The 26,011-nt window shown below is 38.9% G+C and overlaps 1 protein-coding gene across 2 annotated transcripts; it reads right to left on the bottom strand.

Annotated features, from left to right (window-relative positions):
- On the bottom strand, window positions 1-25,602 carry LSM6 (LSM6 homolog, U6 small nuclear RNA and mRNA degradation associated). 2 transcript variants are annotated; one of them, XM_082463491.1, is made up of 5 exons: window positions 25,460-25,568; window positions 23,933-24,035; window positions 12,232-12,347; window positions 2,973-3,086; window positions 1-403 (listed from the first exon to the last, which is right to left on the bottom strand). In XM_082463491.1, the coding sequence occupies exons 3-5, from the start codon at window positions 12,323-12,325 to the stop codon at window positions 369-371; spliced, it is 243 nt and encodes an 80-aa protein (XP_082319617.1). In that variant the 5' UTR covers window positions 12,326-12,347; window positions 23,933-24,035; window positions 25,460-25,568; the 3' UTR covers window positions 1-368. The 2 variants fall into 2 exon arrangements, with proteins under 2 accessions (XP_082319617.1, XP_082319616.1); XM_082463490.1 differs by lacking the exon at window positions 23,933-24,035 and having other exon boundaries at window positions 25,460-25,602.
- Window positions 25,603-26,011: the final 409 nt, after the last annotated feature.

The raw sequence follows: 26,011 nt of genomic DNA, 5'->3' as shown, positions 1-26,011 counted from the left end.
CCGTCTCTACAAATGTTTTAATTGTCCTCACGTCCATCATTCCAGTCAGTCCCACAAGCAAAGCAGGCAAATCAAATGGTGTTGTTTAAGACTTCAGTTACAAATCATGTAGGGAGAAAAAGATCTTCTCTTTTTTGAAAATTCTTTTTGCTTTCTGCTCACTGACATAGAGGTAAAAGAAAATGACTGAAACTTAAATATGAAAGAACTCTTTACAATTAAATCCACAATTTTATACATTTATCTCACTCACATGTCAGTGAAAAATAACCAACTATGACAAAATAGGACAAATTATATGACAGAAGAACCAAAAAACTTAATAAAAAACATATCCAAGTGTGAAAAGTATGGTACTCTCGGTGTCTTCACATCCTCCTCTTCTGTGTACTTATGTACAACACTGAAAAGAAAAAATGAACAAACTGAAAAAAACTTTTCTAAGTATCATAATAGCAAGTTTTAAAAGCAAGCAGACTTTAGTCTGACACCTCTGCATATTTCAAAGGAATTCTCAAACCACACAATAAATTCTAGAACTATTGTAAGACCAATTTTATGACTCTAGACCTGGGTTTGATGTCTTAGAGGGCTGTGTTCTGACCTTAGCTATACATCTGACTGGATTTGCACATCGCAACCAAGGGGATAAAATAAAATGTATGCGAAAGTCTCCGGAATCTTCGAATGTTTTATAATTCTACGTATAACAATTATGATTGTGGTTAAAGTAAATTAGTAAATCTACCAGGCCAGACTTCAGATTAAAAATAAAGAATAAATAAAAAATAAATATTTTCATCCATCTCCTTGATATAATCACTAAACTTCCTGTTTACTTCTTTAATTGCATCAGGATAAACAAGAGGTGAGGAGTTTGTTATTTTGTCCTTATTCTGAATTCTGTTATTTTGTCCTTATTCTGAATTCCCTGTAAAGTATCAACCTTGGGTTTATCCGAAGTTTTGCTCAGCTAGTCCTCTCGTGACCACCCACATGAACTCTTCAGGGTATACTGAATATGTAGTACATGAGAATCAGACCACATCTAATGTCTTGGTCACTAGAGGCAAGCTTTCACCAGAGGTGTACCTCCCCTCCTACCCCCCACGCCTACTCAGACTCTGACAGGTTTGTGCAAAGTGAGCATTAAGAGATATCCTGATTAAAGGACATAGCACAGATTAATCAAATAAGCCAGGATCCTCTTCAAGAGCCTAGGATGTGAATTATGGAGCCTAAAGATAACTAACTACCACCGATTACCCCATGGAAAAAGTTACATAAAGGAAAGCATCAGTATGACAGTAAAAACATCTCTAGGAAACTGGCCAAGTCCAAGATGTAGTCTGTATATGACAGGATGCATCCTATCACCTCTCACAGAACCTGCAGCTAGCTGACTGTTGTTATCAGCTGTACTGAGATGGGGAAATATCATTAACATTTCTTATTAAATGGAAAGAGTCAAATAAGAACAATATTAAAAATAGGAAAAGAAATTCTACACATTGGAAGGACTAAAAAGGTATATATATAAAGACATGATGTGACCCCAATGTTCACAGCAGCAATATTTACAATAGCCAAGACATAGAAGCAACCCTGGTGTCCACTGACAGAGGAATGGATAAAGAAGATGTGGTAAATATATACAATGGAATATTACTCAGCCATTAAAAAAAAGAATAAAATAATGCCATTTGCAGCAACACAGATGGACCTAGAGATTATCATACTAAGTGAAATAAGTCAGACAGAGAAAGACTAATATCATATGATATCGCTTATAGGTGGAATCTAAAAAAATGATACAAATGAACTTATTTACAAAGCAGAAATAGACTCCCAGACAAAGAAAACCAACTTATGGTTACCAAAGAGGAAGTGGGGGGAGGAATAAATTAGGAGTTTGGGATTAGCAGATATAAACTACTATACATAAAATAGATAAACAACAAGGTCCTACTGTATAGTACAGGGAACTATACTCAGTATCTTACAATAAACTATAATGGAAAAGAATCTGAAAAGAATATATATATTCAGTTATATATGCACACATATATGACTGAATCACTTTGCTGTACACCGGAAACTAATACAACACTGTAAATCAACTATACTTTAATAAGAAATTTTTAAATAAAATAAAATGAAGACATAATATGAAGCAATATGGTATTGTAAGGACAGGAGATAGAATAACTACAATAAAAGTCAGGATGTTTAGTTCACAGCAAAGAGATCCAAGTGTTACGGGGGTTGAAGAAGTTATCCAGAACTAAAGAATGCACATCAATAAAAAACCCAGAATCAAGAGTCACAGAGCTCCATTTGGGGGATGGGACCAAAAAGTGGGGATGAATCAAGGGATAATTCCCACAGTTTTGATGTCTTCCTCCCAACCCCAAAATTCAAATATGACTTTACTGATAATGTGTTTTTAAACCAGGTACTTGAAAGTAACCATAATAATCATAGCAATAAGTTGTTAAAAAAGCTGGGTAACTTCAGAACCATATTTCCTCTTTTGTCATTTTTGCCAAACTAAAGGATACAAATCTCCCACAGAAAAAAAGCATTTGAATGCTTAATAGAGAAACAAGACAAGCTAACTGCCAAATGAGGTAAACCAAAGGTAGCAGGGAAATAGTGGCCATTCTCAGAGCACCAACTGCCAGTGTGAGAGGCCGTGTTGGGGGAATATAACACACTGTATTCGAGAACAGAGCTCTGGGTCAATGTACCAAGACCCCTCAATTTATCGCCAGCAAAGGGAGGGAAGAAGAGAATTTCTAGTTCCAAAATGCCATGAAGCACCCAAAAAAGAACTAGCTACAATGAAGATCTGAGATGTAGTAAGAATTTAAAAACGAAGCAAAACTAAAACTGAACTTTTAAATTATCTAGAGAACATGCTGGTGATCCTATTTTGGACGCTGTATAACTGTAGAGTGAAGGGCTATTACCATTGTTTCCTCGGATAAATGCATCCCCGTACTTATTCTTCAGCTGTCCATTTACATACTCCTCTGTCTGCTCCAAGGCTATATTCATATAGCCATCCAGGCAAGCCAGGACCCCTGGAGATGCATTCAGACAAAGAGAAGACACACAAAGCACAGAGTTGAAAATTACAGGGCACACCTTAGAGCTGACAGTCTCTTTACTCACTAGCTCTTACATGCTTAATATAAAAACTCACAGTGTAAATGAAATTCAATACAGCGAGGCACAAAAAAAAAAAAGTCTTTGCTCTCTGCCCGTCTGAATGAAAGGCTAAGACGTGTACAGCATGAAGGCCGTCAAGCACCCACTGCTGGCAGGGAAAACAATGGGCTGGCGCCTCCCTCATGGCATGTGTGGCAACAACGGCAACTTTTAAAGCCTTCACAAAAGTAACACGGTAAGAATATTCCAAGTAAGATACCATTCTTCGAGAGCTAAAGACAGGAGTGGGCGATTATGCAGGAACAAATGATCACTAGCCGTGACTCCTCATGCCCAGTGGCATTTCTGACTTTGGCCACTAAGTGAAATACGGGTCTGGCAGATTGATCTCGTTCTTTCACAACATCTCCTGCAGCAGATGAATGTACTCCAAGGTTAAGAGGAAGGCTCCACAGTCTGTCAGAATAATGGAAAAGAGGAGACAGCAGGTGCTCCTGAAAGAACATCTTAAAGCTGTGACTCCCAGTAAGGAACAGCTTGAGAACACGGGCACCATATTGCTTTATAGCACATCCCTCTCTGCGCTGTTCCAGTTAGAATATTTGCAGATCCACACTAATAAGAAAAACAGTAAACATTCCAGGCAGCTTTCGAGGAAACTGTTCAAGTGAACCTTTTTAATTGTGTTAAGATGGTATCAATTTTGCAAAATTGGACCTGATGATCCTTTTTTAAAAAAGATGAAGATATGTAAACCATTAACTCTGAGCCTCTAACTTCAAGTGGTATTTTCTAGATAGACACCTTAAGTAAAAACAAATACTACAAATCTGATTCAATTAACCAAGTCGATAGCTCCATGTAGTCTCAACTTCATTAATATGCTTCTCACTCCCTGCCTCTGCCCCCATTATCCTCTCAACAAAAGTTTCTTTTCAAAATTGTGCGTGTGTAATGAGAGTGCAAGACAGTAAGCTAACAAAATTCTGCTAGAAGCTGCAAACTTTCGAAGCATCAGAATGCATTGTGAATAATTAATAATAATTATTTCCTATCAAAAGAAAGCTGAAGCTACAACTTTAGTTTCATTCCTGCTGTATTACTTTATATCTAAACCACCATCATAAATGAGCAAGAAACTTCTGAGACATGATATGCAAATGTTTGAAAACTAATTAAAAGCATTTAAAAATGAAATGTTCCCTTCTAATAAAAATATTCTCATAGCAAAGGTTTTTTAAAGAAAAAGGTTCTTGGAGGTTGGGATTACAACCCCCTCCCTTCTCTAAGGGATTAAATTACAATGAATAACAGAAAACAAGTTTCTTCAAACTTGAAGGGAAATTGCTACAGAGAACTGGGTTGTTTCCTTGTTTGTTTGTTTTTATTTAACCACATTCTTTATAGTATGCTCTCAATAGTGTACAACGTTTTGCTTTAATAGTATAGAAGCCATGACCAGACAATCATAAACAGAGAAAAATTAGGGTTACTACTACCCATGTGAAAGGTTGTTCAAACTTACTAGTAAACAAAGAAATATAAATTAAATGAGATATTACTTGTTGCCAATTAGAATGGAAAAGTTGACATTAAAGGCTAACGCAAGGGTTGATGAGAATGTAGAGATGAATGAGCCACCTGCCCTGATGGAGGGCCATCTGCACCCTCTTTGACCCTGAAACCAAACCCCAGGGAATTTATTATAAAGAGACACTTGGACAAGTGCTTGAGATACATGTTAGAGGAGCAGTCATTTACAATAGAAAAAAGACTGGTAAACACCTAAATGTCCATTTATAGGACACTGGTTAAAAACAAAAACAAAACTGTGGTCCATCCACTCATGGTATTCCTGTGTAGCCATTAAACACTCCATGTTGTCAGAGAACTGAATGAATTTCTTTAATGTTAAAAAAAAAATCAGAATGCATGTACAATTGATCCCACTTATGTAAAATTATGCTTATATAGAGACAGATCTAAATGGGTAAGGGTGGTTATCTCTGGATGGTAGAATTTGGGGAAGATTTACCTTTCTTCTATATACTTTTCTCCATTATTTGCTTTGAAAATTCTTTAAATATATATATATTTCCTTTAAAAATAGAAAATGTTCCCCTAAAGAGTAGGCTGGTGGATCTCCTCAATGAAGGGGGTACTGAGAAGATACTGAACACATGTTGCCACCCTAATCAGCTGCTGGATATTCTCTACGAGTCTATTACCTCCTCTGGGCCCATCAAAAGTCCAGGGGTGAGAAGCGGCACACAGAGATGTTATAATAGCTCAGTATTCAGTATAAATCCATTGATTCCACTGTAAAAATCAAATTAAACTGGAGCTACATTATTAATGTCAAGAAACTAAAGCAGTACATAAAAAGCAGAGTCTTTTTTAGCAAGGCTTTTGAATCAAGCTTGAGTTTGAGTCCTAGCTCCTCCCTTACTAGGTGGAGATAATCAACAGAGATCTTAAAGGATTTATGTGAAGAGAAAATGAAAATTAAAGTGATTCATGCACACTGGACCCACAGTAAGCTCTCAATAAAATTAAGTTTGCACATGTGGAAAGTGGAAAAATCTCAAGAGATTTCGATCATTACTCAGGAAAGAGACCATGAATTATTCAGGAAAGAGGCCAAAAAAGGCTTTAAAACTTTGCTAATCACTTAGTTATTATCCATACCTCTGAAATATTCCCAGTAATTTAACATATCTTAATTTTGGAAGATTAGGAATTTAGTTACTTCAAAAAAATGGAATTGGATACCATTCCTTACACAAAGTTAGTTTCAGTAGTGTCAAGCCTCTTAAAAAGAGCATTTCATTTTCTACAAGACCAGAAAGGTGTCTTTGGATACCCCACATATTATATGAGTGAGAAGTTTACACTGAAAACAGATACTGTCTAAATAGTTGCTTGCCAATCAAATTTTTTTAACACCTTTATTAGAGTATAACTGCTTTACAATGGTGTGTTAGTTTCTGCTGTATAACAAAGTGAATCAGCTATACATATGCATATATCGCCATTTCTCCTCCCTCTTGCATCTCCCACCCACCCTCCCTATCCTACACCTCTAGGTGGTCACAAAGCACCAAGCTGATCTCCCTGTGCTATGCGGCTGCTTCCCACTAGCTATCTATTTTACATTTGGTAGTGTATATATGTCAATGCCACTCTCTCACTTTGTCCCAGCTTACCTTTCACCCTCCTGGTGGCCTCAACTAAATTCTCTACATCTGCATCTTTATTCCTGTCTTACCCCTAGGTTCTTCAGAACCCTTTTTTTTTTTTTTTTTAGATTCCATATATATGTTAGCATATGGTATTTGTTTTTCTCCTTCTGACTTACTCCACTCTGTATGACAAACTCTAGGTCCATCCACCTCACTACAAATAACTCAATTTCATTTCTTTTTATTGCTGAGTAATATTCCACTGTATATATATCCCACATCTTCTTTATCCATTCATCTGTTGATGGACACTTAGGTTGCTTCCATGTCCTGGCTATTGTAAATAGAGCTGCAATGAACACTGTGGTACATGACCCTTTTTGAATTATGGTTTTCTCAGGGTATATGCCCAATAGTGGGATTGCTGGGTCATACGGTAGTTCTATTTTTAGTTTTTTAAGGAAACTCCATACTGTTCTCCATAGTGGCTGTATCAATTTACATTCCCACCAACAGTACAAGAGGGTTCCCTTTTCTCCACACCCTCTACAGCATTTATTCTTTGTAGATTTTTTGATGATGGCCATTCTGACTGGTGTGAGGTAATTCCTCATTGTAGTTTTGATTTGCATTTCTCTAATGATTAATGATGTTGAGCATCCTTTCATGTGTTTGTTGGCAATCTGTATATCTTCTTTGGAGAAATGTCTGTTTAGGTCTTCTGCCCATTTGTGGATTGGGTTGTTTGTTTTTTTGATATTGAGTTGCATGAGCTTCTTCTATATTTTGGAGATTAATTCTTTGTCAGTTGCTTCGTTTGCAAATATTTTCTCCCATTCTGAGGGTTGTCTTTTTGTCTTGTTTATGGCTTCCTTTGCTGTGCAAAAGCTTTTAAGTTTCATTAGGTCCCCTTTCTTTACTTTTGTTTTTATTTTCATTTCTCTAGGAGGTGGGTCAAAAGGGATCTTGCTGTGATTTACGTCAGAGTGTTCTGCCTATATTTTCCTCTAAGAGTTTGATAGTGTCTGGCCTTATATTTAGGTCTTTAATCCATTTTGAGTTTATTTTTGTGTATGGTGTTAGGGAGTGTCCTAATTTCATTCTTTTACATGTAGCTGTACAGTTTTCCCAGCACCACTTATTGAAGAGGCTGTCTTTTCTCCATTGTATATTCTCGCTTCCTTTATAAAAATAAGGTGACCATATGTGTGTGGGTTTACCTCTGGGCTTTCTATCCTATTCCATTGATCTACATTTCTGTTTTTGTGCCAGTACCATACTGTCTTGATTACTGTAGCTTTGTAGTATAGTCTGAAGTCAGGGAGCCTGATTCCACCAGCTCTGTTTTTCTTTCTCAAGATTGCTTTGCTATTCGGGGTATTTTGTGTTTCCATATAAATTGTGAAATTTTTTGTTCTAGTTCTGTGAAAAATGCCATTGGTAGGTTGATAGGGATTGCACTGAATCTGTACATTGCTTTGGGTAGTATAGTCATTTTCACAGTGTTATTTCTTCCAATCCAAGAACATGGTATATCTCTCCAACTGTTTAATTTCTTTCATCACTGTCTTATAGCTTTCTGCATACAGGTCTTTTGTCTCCTTAGGCAGGTAAATTCCTAGGTATTTTATTCTTTTTGCTGCAATGGTAAATGGCAGTGTTTCCTTAATTTCTCTTTCAGATTTTTCATTATTAGTGTATAGGAATGCAAGAGATTTCTGTGCATTAATTTTGTATCCTGCAACTTTACCAAATTCATTGATTAGCTCTAGTAGTTTTCTGGTAAAGTCTTTAGGATTCTCTATATACAGTATCATGTCATCTGCAGACAGTGACAGCTTTACTTCTTCTTTGCCGATTAGGAATCCTTTTATTTCTTTTTCTTCTCTGATTGCTGTGGCTAAAACTTCCAACACTATGTTGAATAATAGTGGTGAGAGTGGGCAACCTTGTCTTGTTCCTGATCTTAGTGGAAATGGTTTCAGTTTTTCACCATTGAGAACGATGTTGGCTGTGGGTTTGTCATATATGGCCTTTATTATGTTGAGGTAAGTTCCCTCTATACCTGCTTTCTGGTGAGTTTTTATCATAAATGTGTTGAATTTTGTCAAAAGATTTTTCTGCATCTATTGAGATGATCATATGATTTTCCTCCTTCAGTTTGTTAATATGGTGTATCACATTGGTTGATTTGAGTATATTAAAGAATCCTTGCATCCCTGGGATAAACCCCACTTGATCATGATGTATGATCCTTTTACTGTGCTGTTGGATTCTGTTTGCTCGCATTTGTTGAGTATATTTGCATCTATGTTCATCAGTGATATTGGCCTGTATTTTCTTTCTTTGTGACATCTTTGTCTGGTTTTGGTATCAGGGTAATGGTGACCTTGTAGAATGATTTTGGGAGTGTTCCTCCCTCTGCTATATTTTGGAAGAGTTTGAGAAGGTTAGGTGTTAGCTCTTCTCTAAATGTTTGATAGAATTCGCCTGTGAAGACATCTGGTCCTGGGCTTTTGTTTGCTGGAAGATTTTTAATCACAGTCTCAATTTGAGTGCTTGTGATTGGTCTGTTTATATTTTCTATATCTTCCTCATTCAGTCTCGGAAGGTTGTGTTTTTCTAAGAATTTGTCCATTTCTTCCAGGTTGTCCATTTTATTGGCATATAATTGCTTGTAGTAATCTCTCATGATCCTTTATATTTCTGCAGTGTCTGTTCTTACTTCTCCTTTTTCATTTCTAATTCTATTGATTTGAGTCTTTTCCCTTTTTTTCTTTATGAGTCTGGCTAATGGTTTATCAATTTTGTTTATCTTCTCAAAGAACCAGCTTTTAGTTTTATAGATCTTAGCTATTGTTTCCTTCATTTTTTTCCATTTATTTCTCATCTGATCTGTATGATTTCTTTCCTTCTGCTAATTTTGGGGGTTTTTTTGTTCTTCTTTCTCTAATTGCTTTAGGTGTGAGGTAGTTTGTTCATTTGAGAAGTTTCCTGTTTTTTGAGGTAGGACTGTATTGCTATGAACTTCCCTCTTAGAACTGCTTTTGCTGCTTCCCATAGGTTTTGGGTCCTTGTGTTTTCACTGTTATTTGTTTCTAGGTATTTGCTGATTCCCTCTTTGATTTCTTCAGTGATCTCTTGGTTATTTAGTAGTGTACTGTTTAGCCTCCAACTGTTTGTATTTTTTACAGATTTTTTTCCTGTAATTGATATCTAGTCTCATAGCATTGTGGTCAGAAAAGATTCTTGATACAATTTCAGTTTTCTTAAATTTACCAAGGCTTGATTTGTGACCCAAGATATGATCTATCCTGGAGAATGTTCCATGAGCACTTGAGAAGAAAGAGTATTCTGTTGTTTTTGGATGGAATGTCCTATAAATATCAATGATGTCCACCTTGTTTAATGTGTCATTTAAAGCTTGTGTTTCCTTATTTATTTTCATTTTGGATGATCTGTCCATTGGTGAAAGTGGGGTGTTAAAGTCCCCTACTATGCTTGTGTTCCTGTCGATTTCCTCTTTTGTGGCTGTTAGCATTTGCCTTATATATTGAGGTGCTCCTATGTTGGGCGCATAAAGATTTACAATTGTTATATCTCCTTCTTGGATTGATCCCTTGATCATTATGTAGTGTCCTTCTTTGTCTCTTGTAATAGCTTTTATTTTAAAGTCTATTTTGTCTGATATGACAATTGCTACTCCAGCTTTCTTCTGATTTCCATTTGCATGGAATATCTTTTTCCATCCTCTCACTTTCAGTCTGTATGTGTCCCTAGGTCTGACGTGGGTCTCTTGAGACAGCATGTATATGGGTCTTGTTTTTGTATCCATTCAGCCAGTCTGTGTCTTTTGGTTGGAACATTGAATCCATTTACATTTAAGGTAGTTATTGATATGTATGTTCCTATTCCCATTTTCTTAACTGTTTTGGGTTTGTTATTGTAGGTCTTTTCCGTCTCTTGTGTTTCCTGCCTAGAGATGTTCCTTTAGAATTTGTTGTAAAGCTGGTTTGGTGGTGCTAAATTCTCTTAGCCTTTGCTTGTCTGTAAAGGTTTTAATTTCTCCGTCGAATCTGAATGAGATCCTTGCTGGATAGAGTAATCTTGTTTGTAGTTTTTTCCCTTTCATCACTTTAAATATGTCCTGCCACTCCCTTCTGGCTTGCAGAGTTTCTGCTGAAAGATCAGCTGTTAACCTTATGGGGAATTCCCTTGTATGTTATTTGTTGTTTTTCCCTTGTTGCTTTTAATATTTTTCCTTTGTATTTAATTTTTGATAGTTTGATTAATACGTGTCTTGGTGTGTTTCTCCTTGGATTTATCCTGCATGGGACTCTCTGTGCTTCTCGGACTTGATTAACCATTTCCTTTCCCATATTAGGGAAGTTTTCAACTATAACCTCTTCAAATATTTTCTCAGTCCCTTTTTTTTTTCTCTTCTTCTTCTGGGACCCCTATAATTCGAATGTTGGTACGTTTAATGTTGTCCCAGGGGTCTCTGAGACTGTCCTCAATTCTTTTCATTCTTTTTTCTTTATTCTGCTCTGCAGTAGTTATTTCCACTATTGTATCTTACGGTTCACTTATCTGTTCTTCTTTCTCAGTTATTCTGCTATTAATTCCTTCTAGAGAATTTTTAACTTCACTTACTCTGTTGTTCATCACTGTTTGTTTCCTCCTTAGTTTTTCTAGATCCTTGGTAAATGTTTCTTGTATTTTCTCCATTCTATTTCTAAGATTCTGGATCATCTTTACCATCATTATTCTGAATTCTATTTCAGGTAGACTGCCTATTTCCTCTTCATTTGTTTGGTCTGGTGGATTTTTACCTTGCTCCTTCATCTGCTGTGTATTTCTCTGTCTTCTCATTTTGCTTAACTGCAGCCTGCAGGTTCATATTTCCCGTTGTTTTTGGTGTCTGCTCCCAGTGGCTAAGGTTGGTTCAGTGGGTTGTGTAGTCTTCTTGGTGGAGGGGACTGGTGCCTGTGCCTGTGTTCTGGTGGATGAGGCTGGATCTTTTCTTTCTGGTGGGCAGGTCCGCATCTGGTGGTGTGCTTTGGGGTGTCTGTGAACTTATTATGATTTTAGGCAGCCTCTCTGCTAATGGGTGGGGTTGTGTTCCTGTCTTGCTAGTTGTTTGTCATAGGGTGTCCAGCACTGTAGCTTGCTAGCTGTTGAGTGGAGCTGTGTCTTAGCGTTGAGATGGGGATCTCTGGGACAGCTTTCACTGTTTGATAGTACGTGGGGCCAGGAGGTCTCTGGTGGTCCAGTGTCCTGAACTCGGCTTCCCACCTCAGAGGCTCAGGTCTGACAGCTGGCCGGAGTACCAAGACCCTGTCAGACACTCAGCCAGGTACGTGGGGAGTTTCTTGCCTTTTGGGAAGTCTGAGGTCTTCTGCCAGCGTTCAGTAGGTGTTCTGTAGGAGTTGTTCCACATGTAGATGTATTTTTGATGTATTTGTGGGGAGGAAGGTGATCTGCACGTCTTACTCCTCTGCCATCTTGAAGGTTCCTCCCGTTGCTTGCCAATCTTGACTGTTTCCACAAAAACAAATGCTGCTCGGCCAAGGAGTTCTTTAGTATCCGGTTACTCAAGCCTGGCTATCACCAGGGGATGCAGGCGCACCAATCTCAAAGCGAAGACAGGAGACAGAAGCCCCAGATCACACAAGTCAGAGGCACACGCTCTGCTGTCAGAGTTGTCTCTCTAAAATGAACCATCTCAGAGGTAGAAAAAGAAATGGGTATAGAAACTGTTGACAACCAGTGATTTTTTGGTCTACTGGGTACTTCAAAAAGGTTAATAAAAAGCAGTTAAGTCACCTTTACTTCTTTGGTGAACACCAGTAAGGATGAAGCATGGAAATCTTACCTCGGTAATCCACTCCAGAATTTAATTTTACCACAACTGGTCGTCCGATGATTTGCTTCAGGAAGTCACTGGGTGTTTGCTTCCGCAGACTCATTTTAACAATCCTGATCAGAAATCTGAAAGGGAGCAATAAAGGTAAAGACAATAATTAATTATTCAACAAAAAAGCCTGGAAGCCCTTAATGTATTTGTAGGAAATCAAGTGTCAAAGGACCACATGCAAAGAGCCAACACTACTCCACCACCACACCCACAGCACGGCAGCTAATGCTAAGCGTCTGACACAAGTTACCTCATTAGGCCCACAAGAATCCTCAGACACAGCCTCGCCACAGAAGAGCCCTGTGATTCCAGAGCCCCTGTTCTTAACCACTTGTCACCACTGTGTCCGCAGTCAACATACCCACGACCACCATGACCACCCCCACCACTTACCCAACGCTCACTTCATGCTGAGCGCTCTGCTAAGATCCCTAGAAATACTATCAAATTTAATCTTTACAAGAACCCTGGGAAGAAGGTCTTCATATCCCCACTGTGCTGATGAAATTAAAGGCCCAGAAGGATGAAATTACGTGCCGCCCAAATATGAGGGGATCAACATTCAAGTTCCAATCAGGCATGTTTTAAAGCCACTGTTTACATAATGTTTATATAGTATTTACAACAGCTGATTGTAAATACTATATGCCAAGACAGTATCTCCAGAAAGAATAATAATCATAATTGAGAGCCAATATTTGAGTGTACTACAGGCCGACACTTATGTAAGCACTTTACATGTATTAATCCACTTAGAGCTCACTGAGGTAGGTATTGTTTTGACCTCATTTTACAGATAACTAGACAAAGAAAGGGCTAAACATCCTGGTCAAGGTCACATAGCCAGTAAGTAGATGGCCAACCCATGTCTTAATCACACCTTTATGCAGCCTCCTGAAAGCTGCTAATGTAGCCAAATATTTTTATTATATTATGTATATTATAATTATAGCACATATACACTCTCTATAACAAAGAAAAAAATCTTAAAAATCAAGTATACGAGGAATCTAAAATAGGGAAAGAGCATTACACACCCAAATCAATCACAGACATACATAGCTACCCATCACTCCTTTCAAAACTCATCCTGTTTTGTAAGTTCTCTCTCTCAAAATACTTTGGTAAACAAACGTAACAAAACGTAACTGTTATTTAAGTAAAAACTTTGGAAATTAATTATTCTGTTTCAGTCAAATTCAGCATCAATTTTATTTAGTAGCCATATAAACATTCACATTTAAAAATTAGTATGAATACAATACTTGAAGGACTCTCCTCAAGAACTCAAGTTGTGGGGCTTCCCTGGTGGCGCAGTGGTTGAGAATCCGCCTGCCAATGCAGGGGACACAGGCTCGAGCCCTGGCCTGGGAAGATCCCACATGCCGCAGAACAACTAAGCCCGGCACCACAACTACTGAGCCTGTGCTCTAGAGCCCGCGAGCCACAACTACTGAGCCCACGTGCCACAACTACTGAAGCCCACACACCTAGAGCCCACACGCTGCAACAAGAGAAGCCACCGCAACGAGAAGCCTGTGCACCACAGTGAAGAGTGGCCCCCGCTGGCTGCAACTAGAAAAAGCTTGCACGCAGCAGCGAAGACCAAACACAGCCAAAAGTAAATAAATAAATTTAAAAAAAAAAATCAAGTTCTTTTTTTTTGTTTTGTTTTCAATCAAAACTTTCACTAAACATTCTATGGTAAATAGCACTGCTTATTTCACTCCAAGTCCATCCACTCAATGATCTGAATTCAGGTTTAAGATCATTGTTTGGAGATTTTCTCAACGTAAATCCATGCAGATTCAGCAGTTTGGATAAACTAGAAGGCTAGAGTATTGGCTTTTCATTTGTTTAACAATTATGTGTATGGACACGCCCTGCAAGAAAATTTTTAAAATGTACACACAGGCTCTGACCCTAAAGAACTTAGAATCTAGAAGGACTTAAACTCTTGTTTAAAGGGCATGAGTAAACAAAAATAATCGTAATTTAAGTAAAATAATTTTCTTTAAACAAGAAAAGTCAACATCCCAAGTTAAACAAAAGAAAATACAAATTTCAAAAACTATTCTTGAATTTGGGGCTGACATTTGGTCCATCCATCATCCATTCCATCTCCTCAAGGTTTGAAGGATTTTTTTAATGTGATCAAATAATTATTTTGCGTGGCAAATTTTAATTTTTCCACTGAATTGCCAGTTTATTTCTTTAGCTACACTGTCTCAACAGATAACTGAAATTATGACTACTATTCAGGACAATCACTATTCATTCATGACACAGACCACACAACGTTATTTATGGTGTTTTGAGCTCAAGAAAAAAATTACAAAGTAAATACTGTAGCAGATTCAATACCATTAATGACTTTAGTAAAAGGAAACAAATCTTCCCATTCATCTACAAAGTGCTTTATTTCTGTCTTGAACATGCATTGTTCTGTAGTTGGACAGGTTTACAGAGACATACTGAAGGCCCTACAGAGACTCATTCACTGAGACTTACATTCATTTCCCATCAGATGCTAAGTCCCATTGTGCCAGCTTCTTCATCTACAAACTTGAGAGAAAACTAGTTGTTTATTTTGTGCTAAAAAACCCACTAAGATGCATTCTGATGTGAAAATCTATTATTAACTACCTTGTCCAAAGTTAAAAGTTAATGACAGCAGATGAAGGAGCAAGGTAAAAACCCAGCAGACCAAACAAATGAAGAGGAAATAGGCAGTCTACCTGAAATAGAATTCAGAGTAATGATAGTAAAGATGATCCAAAATCTTGGAAACAGAATAGAGAAAATACAAGAAACGTTTAACAAGGACATAGAAGAACTAAAGAGCAAACAAACAATGATGAACAATACAATAAATGAAATTAAAAATTCTCTAGAAGGAATCAATAGCAGAATAACTGAGGCAGAAGAATGGTTAAGTGACCTGGAGGATAAATAAGTGGAAATAACTACTGCAGAGCAGAATAAAGAAAAAAGAATGAAAAGAACTGAGGACAGTCTCAGAGACCTCTGGGACAACATTAAACACATCATCATTCGAATTATGTCCTGAAGAAGAGAAAAAGAAATGGACTGAGAAAATATTTGAAGAGATTATAGTTGAAAACTTCCCTAATATGGGAAATGAAATATATAATCAAGTCCAGCAAGTGCAGAGAGTCCCATACAGGATAAATCCAAGGAGAAACACACCAAGACACATATTAATCAAACTATCAAAAATTAAATACAAAGAAAAAATATTAAAAGCAGCAAGGGAAAAACAACAAATAACATACAAGGGAATCCCCATAAGGTTAACAGCTGATCTTTCAGCAGAAACTCGGCAAGCCAGAAGGGAGTGGCAGGACATATTTAAAGTGATGAAAAGGAAAAAACTACAAACAAGATTATTCTATCCAGCAAGGATCTCATTCAGATTCGACAGAGAAATTAAAACCTTTACAGACAAGAAAAAGCTAAGAGAATTTAGCACCACCAAACCAGCTTTACAACAAATTCTTTGTTGTTTTTGTTTTATTTATTTATTTATTTATTTATTTATTTATTTATTTATTTATTTATTTATGGCTGTGTTGGGTCTTTGTTTCTGTGCGAGGGCTTTCTCTAGTTGCGGCAAGTGAGGGCCACTCTTCATCGCGGTGTGCGGGCCTCTCACTATCGCGGCCTCTCTTGTTGCGGAGCACAGGCTCCAGACTCGCAGGCTCAGTAGTTGTGGCACACGGGCTTAGTTGCTCCGCGGCACGTGGGATCCTCCCAGACCAGGGCTCGAACCCGTGTCCCCTGCATTGGCAGGCAGATTCTAAACCACCGTGCCACCAGGGAAGCCCATACAACAAATTCTAAAGGAACTTCTCTAGGCAGGAAACACAAGAGATGGAAAAGACCTACAATAACAAACCCAAAACAATTAAGAAAATGGTAATAGGAATATACATATTGATAACTACCTTAAATGTAAATGGATTAAATGCTCCAACCAAAAGACACAGACTGGCTGAATGGATACAGAAACAAAATCTATATATATGCTGTCTACAAGAGACCCACTTCAGACTTAGGGACACATACAGACTGAAAGTGAGAGGATGGAAAAAGATATTCCATGCAAATGGAAATCAAAAGAACGCTGGAGTAGCAATTCTCAGATCAGACAAAATAAACTTTAAAATAAAGGCTATTACAAGAGACAAAGAAGAACACTTCATACTGATCAAGGGATCAATCCAAGAAGAAGATATAACAATTGTAAATCTTTATGCACCCAACATAGGAGCACCTCAATATATAAGGCAAATGCTAACAGCGATAAAAGGGGAAATCGACAGGAACGCAATCATAGTAGGGGACTTTAACACCCCACTCTCACCAATGGACAGATCATTCAAAATGAAAATAAGGAAACACAAGCTTTAAATGACACATTAAACAAGATGGACTTAATTGATATTTATAGGACATTCCATCTAAAAACAACAGAATACTCTTTCTTCTCAAGTGCTCATGGAACATTCTCCAGGATAGATCATATCTTGGGTCACAAATCAAGCCTTGGTAAACTTAAGAAAACTGAAATTGTATCAAGTATCTTTTCCGACCACAACACTATGAGACTAGGTATCAATTACAGGAAAAAATCCGTAAAAAATACAAACAGATGGAAGCTAAACAGTACACTACTAAATAACCAAGAGATCACTGAAGAAATCAGAGAGGGAATCAAAAATATCTAGAAACAAATGACAATGAAAACACAACAACCCAAAACCAATGGGATGCAGCAAAAGCAGTTCTAAGAGGGAAGTTTATAGCAATACAATCCTACCTCAACAAACAGGAAACATCTCAAATAAACAACCTAACATTACACCTAAATAAATTAGAGAAAGAAGAACAAAAAAACCCGAAAATTAGCAGAAGGAAAGAAATCATACAGATCAGATGAGAAATAAATGGAAAAAAATGAAGGAAACAATAGCAAAGATCTATAAAACTAAAAGCTGGTTCTTTGAGAAGATAAACAAAATTGATAAACCATTAGCCAGACTCATAAAGAAAAAAAGGGAAAAGACTCAAATCAATAGAATTAGAAATGAAAAAGGAGAAGTAAGAACAGACGCTGCAGAAATATAAAGGATCATGAGAGATTACTACAAGCAATTATATGCCAATAAAATGGACAACCTGGAAGAAATGGACAAATTCTTAGAAAAACACAACCTTCTGAGACTGAACGAGGAAGAAATAGAAAATATAAACAGACCAATCACAAGCACTCAAATTGAGACTGTGATTAAAAATCTTCCAGCAAACAAAAGCCCAGGAACAGATGTCTTCACAGGCGAATTCTATCAAACATTTAGAGAAGAGCTAACACCTAACCTTCTCAAACTCTTCCAAAATATAGCAGAGGGAGGAACACTCCCAAAATCATTCTACAAGGTCACCATTACCCTGATACCAAAACCAGACAAAGATGTCACAAAGAAAGAAAATACAGGCCAATATCACTGATGAACATAGATGCAAATATACTCAACAAATGCGAGCAAACAGAATCCAACAGCACAGTAAAAGGATCATACATCATGATCAAGTGGGGTTTATCCCAGGGATGCAAGGATTCTTTAATATACTCAAATCAACCAATGTGATACACCATATTAACAAACTGAAGGAGGAAAATCATATGATCATCTCAATAGATGCAGAAAAATCTTTTGACAAAATTCAACACATTTATGATAAAAACTCACCAGAAAGCAGGTATAGAGGGAACTTACCTCAACATAATAAAGGCCATATATGACAAACCCACAGCCAACATCGTTCTCAATGGTGAAAAACTGAAACCATTTCCACTAAGATCAGGAACAAGACAAGGTTGCCCACTCTCACCACTATTATTCAACATAGTGTTGGAAGTTTTAGCCACAGCAATCAGAGAAGAAAAAGAAATAAAAGGAATCCAAATCGGCAAAGAAGTAAAGCTGTCACTGTCTGCAGATGACATGACACTGTACAAAGAGAATCCTAAAGACTCTACCAGAAAACTACTAGAGCTAATCAATGAATTTGGTAAAGTTGCAGGATACAAAATTAATGCACAGAAATCTCTTGCATTCCTATACACTAATGATGAAATATCTGAAAGAGAAATTAAGGAAACACTCTCATTTACCACTGCAACAAAAAGAAAAAAATACCTAGGAATAAACCTACCTAAGGAGACAAAAGACCTGTATGCAGAAAACTATAAAACACTGATGAAAGAAATTAAACAGTTGTAGAGTTATACCATGTTCTTGGATTGGAAGAAATAACATTGTGAAAATGACTATACTACCCAAAGCAATCTATAGATTCAATGCAATCCCTATCAACCTACCAATGGCATTTTTCACAGAACTAGAACAAAAAATTTCACAATTTCTATGGAAACACAAAATACCCCGAACAGCCAAAGCAATCTTGAGAAAGAAAAACAGAGCTGGTGGAATCAGGCTCCCTGACTTCAGACTATACTACAAAGCTACAGTAATCAAGACAGTATGGTACTGGCACAAAAACAGAAATATAAATCAATGGAACAGGATAGGAAGCCCAGAGGTAAACCCACACACATATGGTCACCTTATTTTTGATAAAGGAGGCGAGAATATACAATGGAGAAAAGACAGCCTCTTCAATAAGTGGTGCTGGGAAAACTGTACAGCTACATGTAAAAGAATGAAATTAGAACACTCCCTAACACCATACACAAAAATAAACTCAAAATGGATTAAAGACCTAAATGTAATAAGGGCAGACACTATAAAACTCTTAGAGGAAAATATAGGCAGAACACTCTATGACATAAATCACAGCAAGATCCTTTTGACCCACCTCCTAGAGAAATGAAAATAAAAGCAAAAATAAACAAATAGGACCTAATGAAACTTAAAAGCTTTTCCACAGCAGAGGAAACCATAAACAAGACAAAAAGACAACCCTCAGAATGGGAGAAAATATTTGCAAATGAAGCAACTGACAAAGAATTAATCTCCAAAATATAGAAGAAGCTCATGCAGCTCAATATCAAAAGAACAAACAACCCATTCAAAAATGAGCAGAAGACCTAAACAGACATTTCTGCAAAGATATACAGTTTGCCAACAAACACATGAAAGGATGCTCAACATCAGTAATCACTAGAGAAATGCAAATCAAAACTACAATGAGGAATTACCTCACACCAGTCAGAATGGCCATCATCAAAAAATCTACAAAGAATAAATACTGTAGAGGGTGTGGAGAAAAGGGAACCCTCTTGCACTGCTGGTGGGAATGTAAATTGATACAGCTACTATGGAGAACAGTATGGAGGTTCCTTAAAAAACTACAAATAGAACTACCATATGCCCCAGCAATCCCACTACTGGGCATATACCCTGAGAAAACCATAATTCAGAAAGAGTCATGTACCACAATGTTCATTGCAGCACTATTTACAATAGCCAGGACATGAAAGCAACCTAAGTGTCCATCAACAGCTGAATGGATAAAGAAGATGTGGTACATGTATACAATGGAATATTACTCAGCCATAAAAAGAAACGAAATTGAGCCATTTGTAGTGAGGTGTATGGACTTAAGAGTCTGTCATACAGAGTGAAGTAAGTCAGAAAGAGAAAAACAAATGCTGTATGCTAACACATATATATGGAATCTAAAAAAAAAAATTGGTTCTGAAGAACCTAGGGGCAGAACAGGAATAAAGATGCAGACGTAGAGAATGGACTTGAGGATACGGGGAGGGGGAAGGGTAAGCTGGGACGAAGTGAGAGAGTGGCATGGACTTATATATACTACCAATATAAAAGAGATAGCTAGTGCGAAGCAGGCGCATAGCACAGGGAGATCAGCTCGGTGCTTTGTGACCACCTAGAGGGATGGGATAGGGAGGGTGGGAGGGAGACACAAGAGGGAGGAAATATGGGGATATATGTATATGTATAGCTGATTCACTTTGCTATAAAGCAGAAACTAACACACCATTGAAAAGCAATTATACTGCAATAAAGATGTTAAAAAAAAAAAAAAGTTAATGACAGAGAACAGTTCTGAAAGTTTCTGAGATGCTCTTCCTGGGTTAGGATCCTCAAATTTGGCTCAAATAAAATTTTCCATTTTTTAGAAAAAAGAAAAAAGTTAAAGACAGATAAAAGAATACAAACCTAGACTGATAGTTGCTTAACTGATGATATTAGTTATTTTTAAAATGTTACTAATACTATCTTTCCTCACCTTTTAAAAAAGCATGGACATATTCTTCTTCTAAACTCATCAAAGATCATGCCTCTGCCATGAAGTCTCATCTCTACCCCAATTAACATCAGTCTCTTCCTGAAGGCACTCAACGCTTCAAATTTTTACGCAGCACCTACCTGTCAGGCACTTAGGCTGGGGATGTAACACCCATAAGACATGGCCTTGGGCCCTCAGAGTTGACACTCCAAAGGGGACAGAAACATACAAATGGAGAAGTCTTTAAAAAGCTGTATGCATTTGGATAAAATGATGCAGAGAACAGCACACACGGAAGAGTGGCTTAGATCAGGCCTTGGAGATGAAAGAAAGGTTTCGGGAGGTGAACCTGAGCTGAGTATGGAGGAAAAGGAGTCCACCAGCCTGAAAGGAGATAAATCTTAGCAAAGGCATTAGACAGCGTTTGGGTTTGAGGGGAAAATGCTTCCTAGGCAAGGAGGACAAACAGCTGCAGAAGGGAGCAGGGCCACCATCAAGGGAGCAGAGCAAGTCAGGCTGAGAGCGCGCAGCCGTGAGCCTCTAGGCCCGTTTCCCAAAAGTGAATCATCGGCATCACTTGGAGATCCTCATTCGGTAGTTCTGGGGCAGGACCTAGAATCTGTTTGCAAAAGCCTAGAAGACGCCTATGAACTGGTAAGCAAGGGAAATACTTGTGTCAGTGATGGGGACCCTAGGAAAGTCTGAAGCAGAGACTTGCATGCTTGCAGATTGGAGACAGGCCCTCTCACTGAGTTCTGGCGTCAGAGTTTCCCATTTGGTTACCTGTCACTATTTACTCTCTTTTATATGCTTTACTTTTTTTAAATAGGAGTCTTTTCTCCCTCAAAAGACTGGAAGCCATGTGAAAGGAGAGACTAGTACCAAGCTTCTCATTTACTCTCTAGAACATTGACATTGTGCTAAATCTCTTGAAAAAAAATTTTGTTTTAAGTTATTTGGAAAGAGGATGGTTGCTTCAAACACATTTTATCCATTACTTTAGGAGAGCATATCTTTTACATTCATCTTCATTAGGCTTCCATGGTACTCCCTGTTACTTAATGACTCGCCCATAAATCCATTTTGTATGAGTCAATTGGTCTCGACACCACAATTTTCCCGACTTGGCTCACGTAAGTTTAAGTTTTCATCTTTTAAATTGGATAAGGCAGAAGGAACAGTTCTGTTTCTGAAGGAAGAAAAAAGCCTCTCGAACCATAAACATATAAGAGGAAAAAGGCTTTCTTGCTTCAGGGTCACCTTGATAAAACTTCTCTTCAAAATTAAAGCCATAATCACCCTCTAGGCCTCCTCTCCCTTCCCTGACTCCTACTCAGGCTTTTAAATGACCTATTTTCATAAATGGCTATTAAGTCAAAAGCAGTATATTTTCTGGTAGAAGCTACTGAGAGGTCTGGCACAAGAATATCTGCCTACTACCTTGCAGAGATTTTTTTAATTAGAAGAATGGGGAGGAAAAAAGAACCAAATTTTATTCATCCACTATGTGCCAGGCCACACTACATTCCTCAGCAATTCACATAGCAACCCTGAGAGGGGGTGCACAGAACTAAGGCTTGACCCCAAAGCCGAAGCCCTTTCAGAGGTACAGCTGCCCTTTTGAATAGGTGTTAAACCTGGGGAATGGCCATAGAGACAGTGAGAGATCTATTTGGAGAGTAGCAGTACTTGGGGCGGGGGGGGGGGGGGGAGGAAACACCAAAAGTGACAAAGCACTGTAAATTAGCCTGTGACGATATTTAAAAATGGTCAAACAGAAAGAAATATACAAGGAGACATGCAAATCCTTGTTTCTTGGCAATGTTCACTGTAAACTTTCACCTACTCTTGAAGTATTTACAGTTTAGGGTGAAAAAAATTGAAAAGGAAAAAACTGCAATGAAACCCAACACTACAACCCAAGTAAACACAGCTGTAGACTAACACGTCATTGTCAGAGAGGGCATCAGACACGGAGAAACACAGCTCTCTGTATATCTCCCTTCCGAGACAGCCCTCTTCTGAAGGCTTCAGACCAATCCCTCTTCCCCACCCACAGGGGGCTACCTGCCTCCCCTCTCTCCCAGGGGCCACGCTGAGTTGGCCCTCTGCGCGCCCAGAGCACCTCTCTCCACTCGCAGTCATTGCCCTGGGCGGGCTGTTCTGCAGTTTTCCTGTTTGCTGACCAGTCTCCCACACGGGGTTCTAAGCTTCTCGGGGACAAGGAAAACGTGTTACTCATTTAGTAACCCTGGTACCTAAGCACACTGCCCAGGCCTGAGGAAGCAGCACTTAAGGGCAGTGCCAAGGAAAAGCCCTGTCCCTTCCCCTCCTCTCCCAGCTATGGGCACAGTGATGACGACGGCATCATCCAAGCAAGTAAACAGCTATAACCTAGTAATATCTCTATTACTGACCACCAAATTAAAGTAAGATGGAGAAAACAGAAATGTTTCTGTGTTGTCCAAGAACCAGCTGCATCCGAATCAACACAGGTGGCTTGTTAAATGCAGATTCCTGAAGCCAACTCCCAGTCAGACACTCTAGGTAAGGAGCACTGTAATTTATGTTGTATAAAGTTCCGCAAATAATTTCCATAAGCAAGTGGTTCTCCACCAGCAGCGATTTTAAACCCCACCCTCAGGGACATTCAGAAATGTCTGAAGACATTTTGGATTCTCTTGACTGCGGAGAGTGGTGCCACTGATATCTAGTAGGTAGAGGCCAGGGATTCGGCTTAACACTCTACACAGCATAGGACGGAGGTCCTCCACAACAAAGGATGTCAGCTGAGGTTGAGAAACTCTGTTATAAGCCCTAAAACCATTGTTCTCTGATCTTAAGGCAACGAGTTTTTAAAAAACCTTCAAGGGCTAACAAATGAGAACCAACAGCTAAGTTCTAACCACATGACAGAGTATAAATCATAACTTATTAGATATTTTATTCCAACATATAAAGAATATGAAAACAACTGTCAAAAAAAATCTTGACGGGATTGCCATTCCAAATAATGAATTGCTAGTCCTGACCATGAAAACGTCACTTTTCCCATTTTTCAGTGCTACAGATCACTCAGATGATTACAATCTCTGTTACCTGGCCTAAATCTGAAACCGTAGAATATGAAAAAATATATATATACATATTATATATAGATACAAATTATATATACATAGCTGAATCACTTTTGCTGTACACCTGAAACTAACACAATATTGTAAGTCAACTACACTTCAATAAAAAAATAAACTGTTGAATAATCCAAGTGATGTAAACATCTTTTAAAATTCTAATACTACGTATGTCACAGTTCAGTGAGAGACCACCTGTTGGCAGCATAACGAGTACTCACTTGGGATGTGGGAACCCTGAGTTCTAATCCCAGCTCTGCTACTTAATTAGTTGTGTGCCTTGGATAACTCATCATTTCACCTCTCAGGCCCCAGGTTCCTCACCTGCAAAATAAGGGAGTTATGCCAGACGATCGCTTAAGGGATCATCCTGCTCTAACATTCAGTCAGGGCCTATGCAGTAACTCCAATAATACAAATACACACACACAATAACATCCCCTGAAGAATCCTGCACAAAATTCAAGCAAGTGGAATTGCCACATACCACTATATATAAAAAAAAAAAAAATCCAAAGAGGCTCAGCCTTGCCAGTTGATATCCTAGAAAAGAATTACTTTTGGTGAAAAAGGCACAAACGTGAATGATGGAAACTACTAAAACTTTTTTTGGCAAACAATCTGGCCATGTGTATGAAGACCTAAAAAAGACCCCACAAGATCACAGCATCTATTCTAATAATTTCACTCCTCAGAATCAGTCCAAGTTAATCATCTGAAATATTTTTTTTAAAAGTGTTTATCAAAGTATTACCTGGTATACTAAAATGAAGCAAAAATTCACAAACATCCTAAATGCCCCACAGCCGGGAAATGGTTAAATAATGGATACGACCTACACAATGATGATTTAGGCAGCCAATCAAAAGAAAGTACAAAATTAGAAATTATATTTAGGAATGATTTCTAAATGAAAGTGAAAAACTAAATACACTGTTAAGTGATAAAATGGGTACAGCCTTAGCTCAAATACAAACTAGCCCAGAACAGAGACTGTAGGCGGAAGGGTGCCATCAAAGTTATTTTCTTCACTAAACGTTTCTGTATTTCCATTTTTTCTATAACCGTCTTGTATTAATAAGGGATAGGGAAAGGACACACCAAATCACTCTCAAGATTATCTGCATCATCCCAGTTCTAGACACCTTAAACGAAAATACGGGCTGACCGCGCGCGCACACGCCTGCTCACAAAAGCCGTGGTGACAGGACTTAACACCATGCAACTGTGGGCATCCCCAACCTGACAACTCGGGAAGGTGGGCTAGTCCAGCCCTTAATTCCTGGGAGTCAGACGCAGCCACCCCGATGCAGCGGAGGCCAGGCAATTCCAGGCAAAGCCTGGCCCTGTGTTCGGGTCCGCTTTCCCGCCGAATCCCCGGGCTCATGTGGGGCTTCCCAGCGTACTTCGACCACCATGAGCGGTCTCGGAAGCCACCTCGTGGGGCCCGGCCGATGCCGTTCCTCCCCGCGCGATCTAAGCTGCCCTCGGGGTGGGGTTCTCAGGACCGAGCTCGGGAAGCCCGGCGCCGGCGGTCCCAGATCTCCCGGGCACGACAGGCGCCGAGGACCGAGCGTGAGCGCGGGGACCCGCCACCCGCAGGCTCCAGAGTCCGCGCTCGCTCCCGCTCGCTCCCGGGCCCTCCAGGGGCTGCAGGCCCGGCCCGGCCCAGGGGTGCCGCTCACGAACCCTGCCCGGGGCGACGGAACACTGAGACCTCGGACTGCCCGCGCGGCCGCGTGGCTCACCTCGCGGCCGGAATCGGCACCCCGACTCCGGGCACCCCACAAGCCCGGCCTCAGCCGACCAACCAGGCGAAACTGAAACTGAAATCGCCGAGGCGGCGGCGCTTTTCTGTCTCAGCCAATCATTGCTTTCCATGACTACGGCAGCCCGCGAGGACCGAAAAGCCCCACCGCGCCAGAGCGCTCTAATCCCAGAATCCTGGTTTGCCTGAAGGCGAAGTTGGCGCCCGGAGTCAAGGTGGAAAGCGCTGGGGCTCTTTTCTAACAGAAAGCAAACACCACCAGTTCTCCCTCCCCCACTCCCGCAAAGGAAAAAGCAACACTGGAAGGGATATTTTAACCAGGATTTCTTTTAGGCAGAAATGTTAAAAAAGAACTTGAAGGCATAAGAAACTGGAATTCACTGCGAAAGTAATGTCTATACATACTCAAGAAATGTCCTGAATTTGAATAATTAAATACAAATAAATAAATAAAACAAGCAGTCTCGGACCTTTAAATCCAGTTTTGGATTTTGCTTAAATGTGTGAAGACGAAGTCTTTCTTAGCAAGAGA

The sequence above is a fragment of the Balaenoptera physalus genome (assembly GCF_965194825.1).
Source record: "Balaenoptera physalus genome assembly, chromosome: 5".
In the NCBI taxonomy this organism is placed as follows: domain Eukaryota; kingdom Metazoa; phylum Chordata; class Mammalia; order Artiodactyla; family Balaenopteridae; genus Balaenoptera; species Balaenoptera physalus.
Note: the sequence above shows the minus strand (reverse complement) of the source record. Positions and strands in the feature narration are given on the sequence as shown.

What these genes read in the sequence shown, in the direction of transcription:
- LSM6 (XM_082463490.1), bottom strand. Translation starts at nt 12,325, where the DNA reads ATGAGTCTGCGGAAGCAAACACCCAGTGACTTCCTGAAGCAAATCATC. An exon ending in TTCTGGAGTGGATTACCGAG is followed by an intron (nt 3,087 to 12,231) that starts GTAAGATTTCCA and finishes ATGCATCTCCAG; the next exon opens with GGGTCCTGGCTTGCCTGGAT. An exon ending in ATTTATCCGAGGAAACAATG is followed by an intron (nt 404 to 2,972) that starts GTAATAGCCCTT and finishes TTTTCTTTTCAG; the next exon opens with TGTTGTACATAAGTACACAG.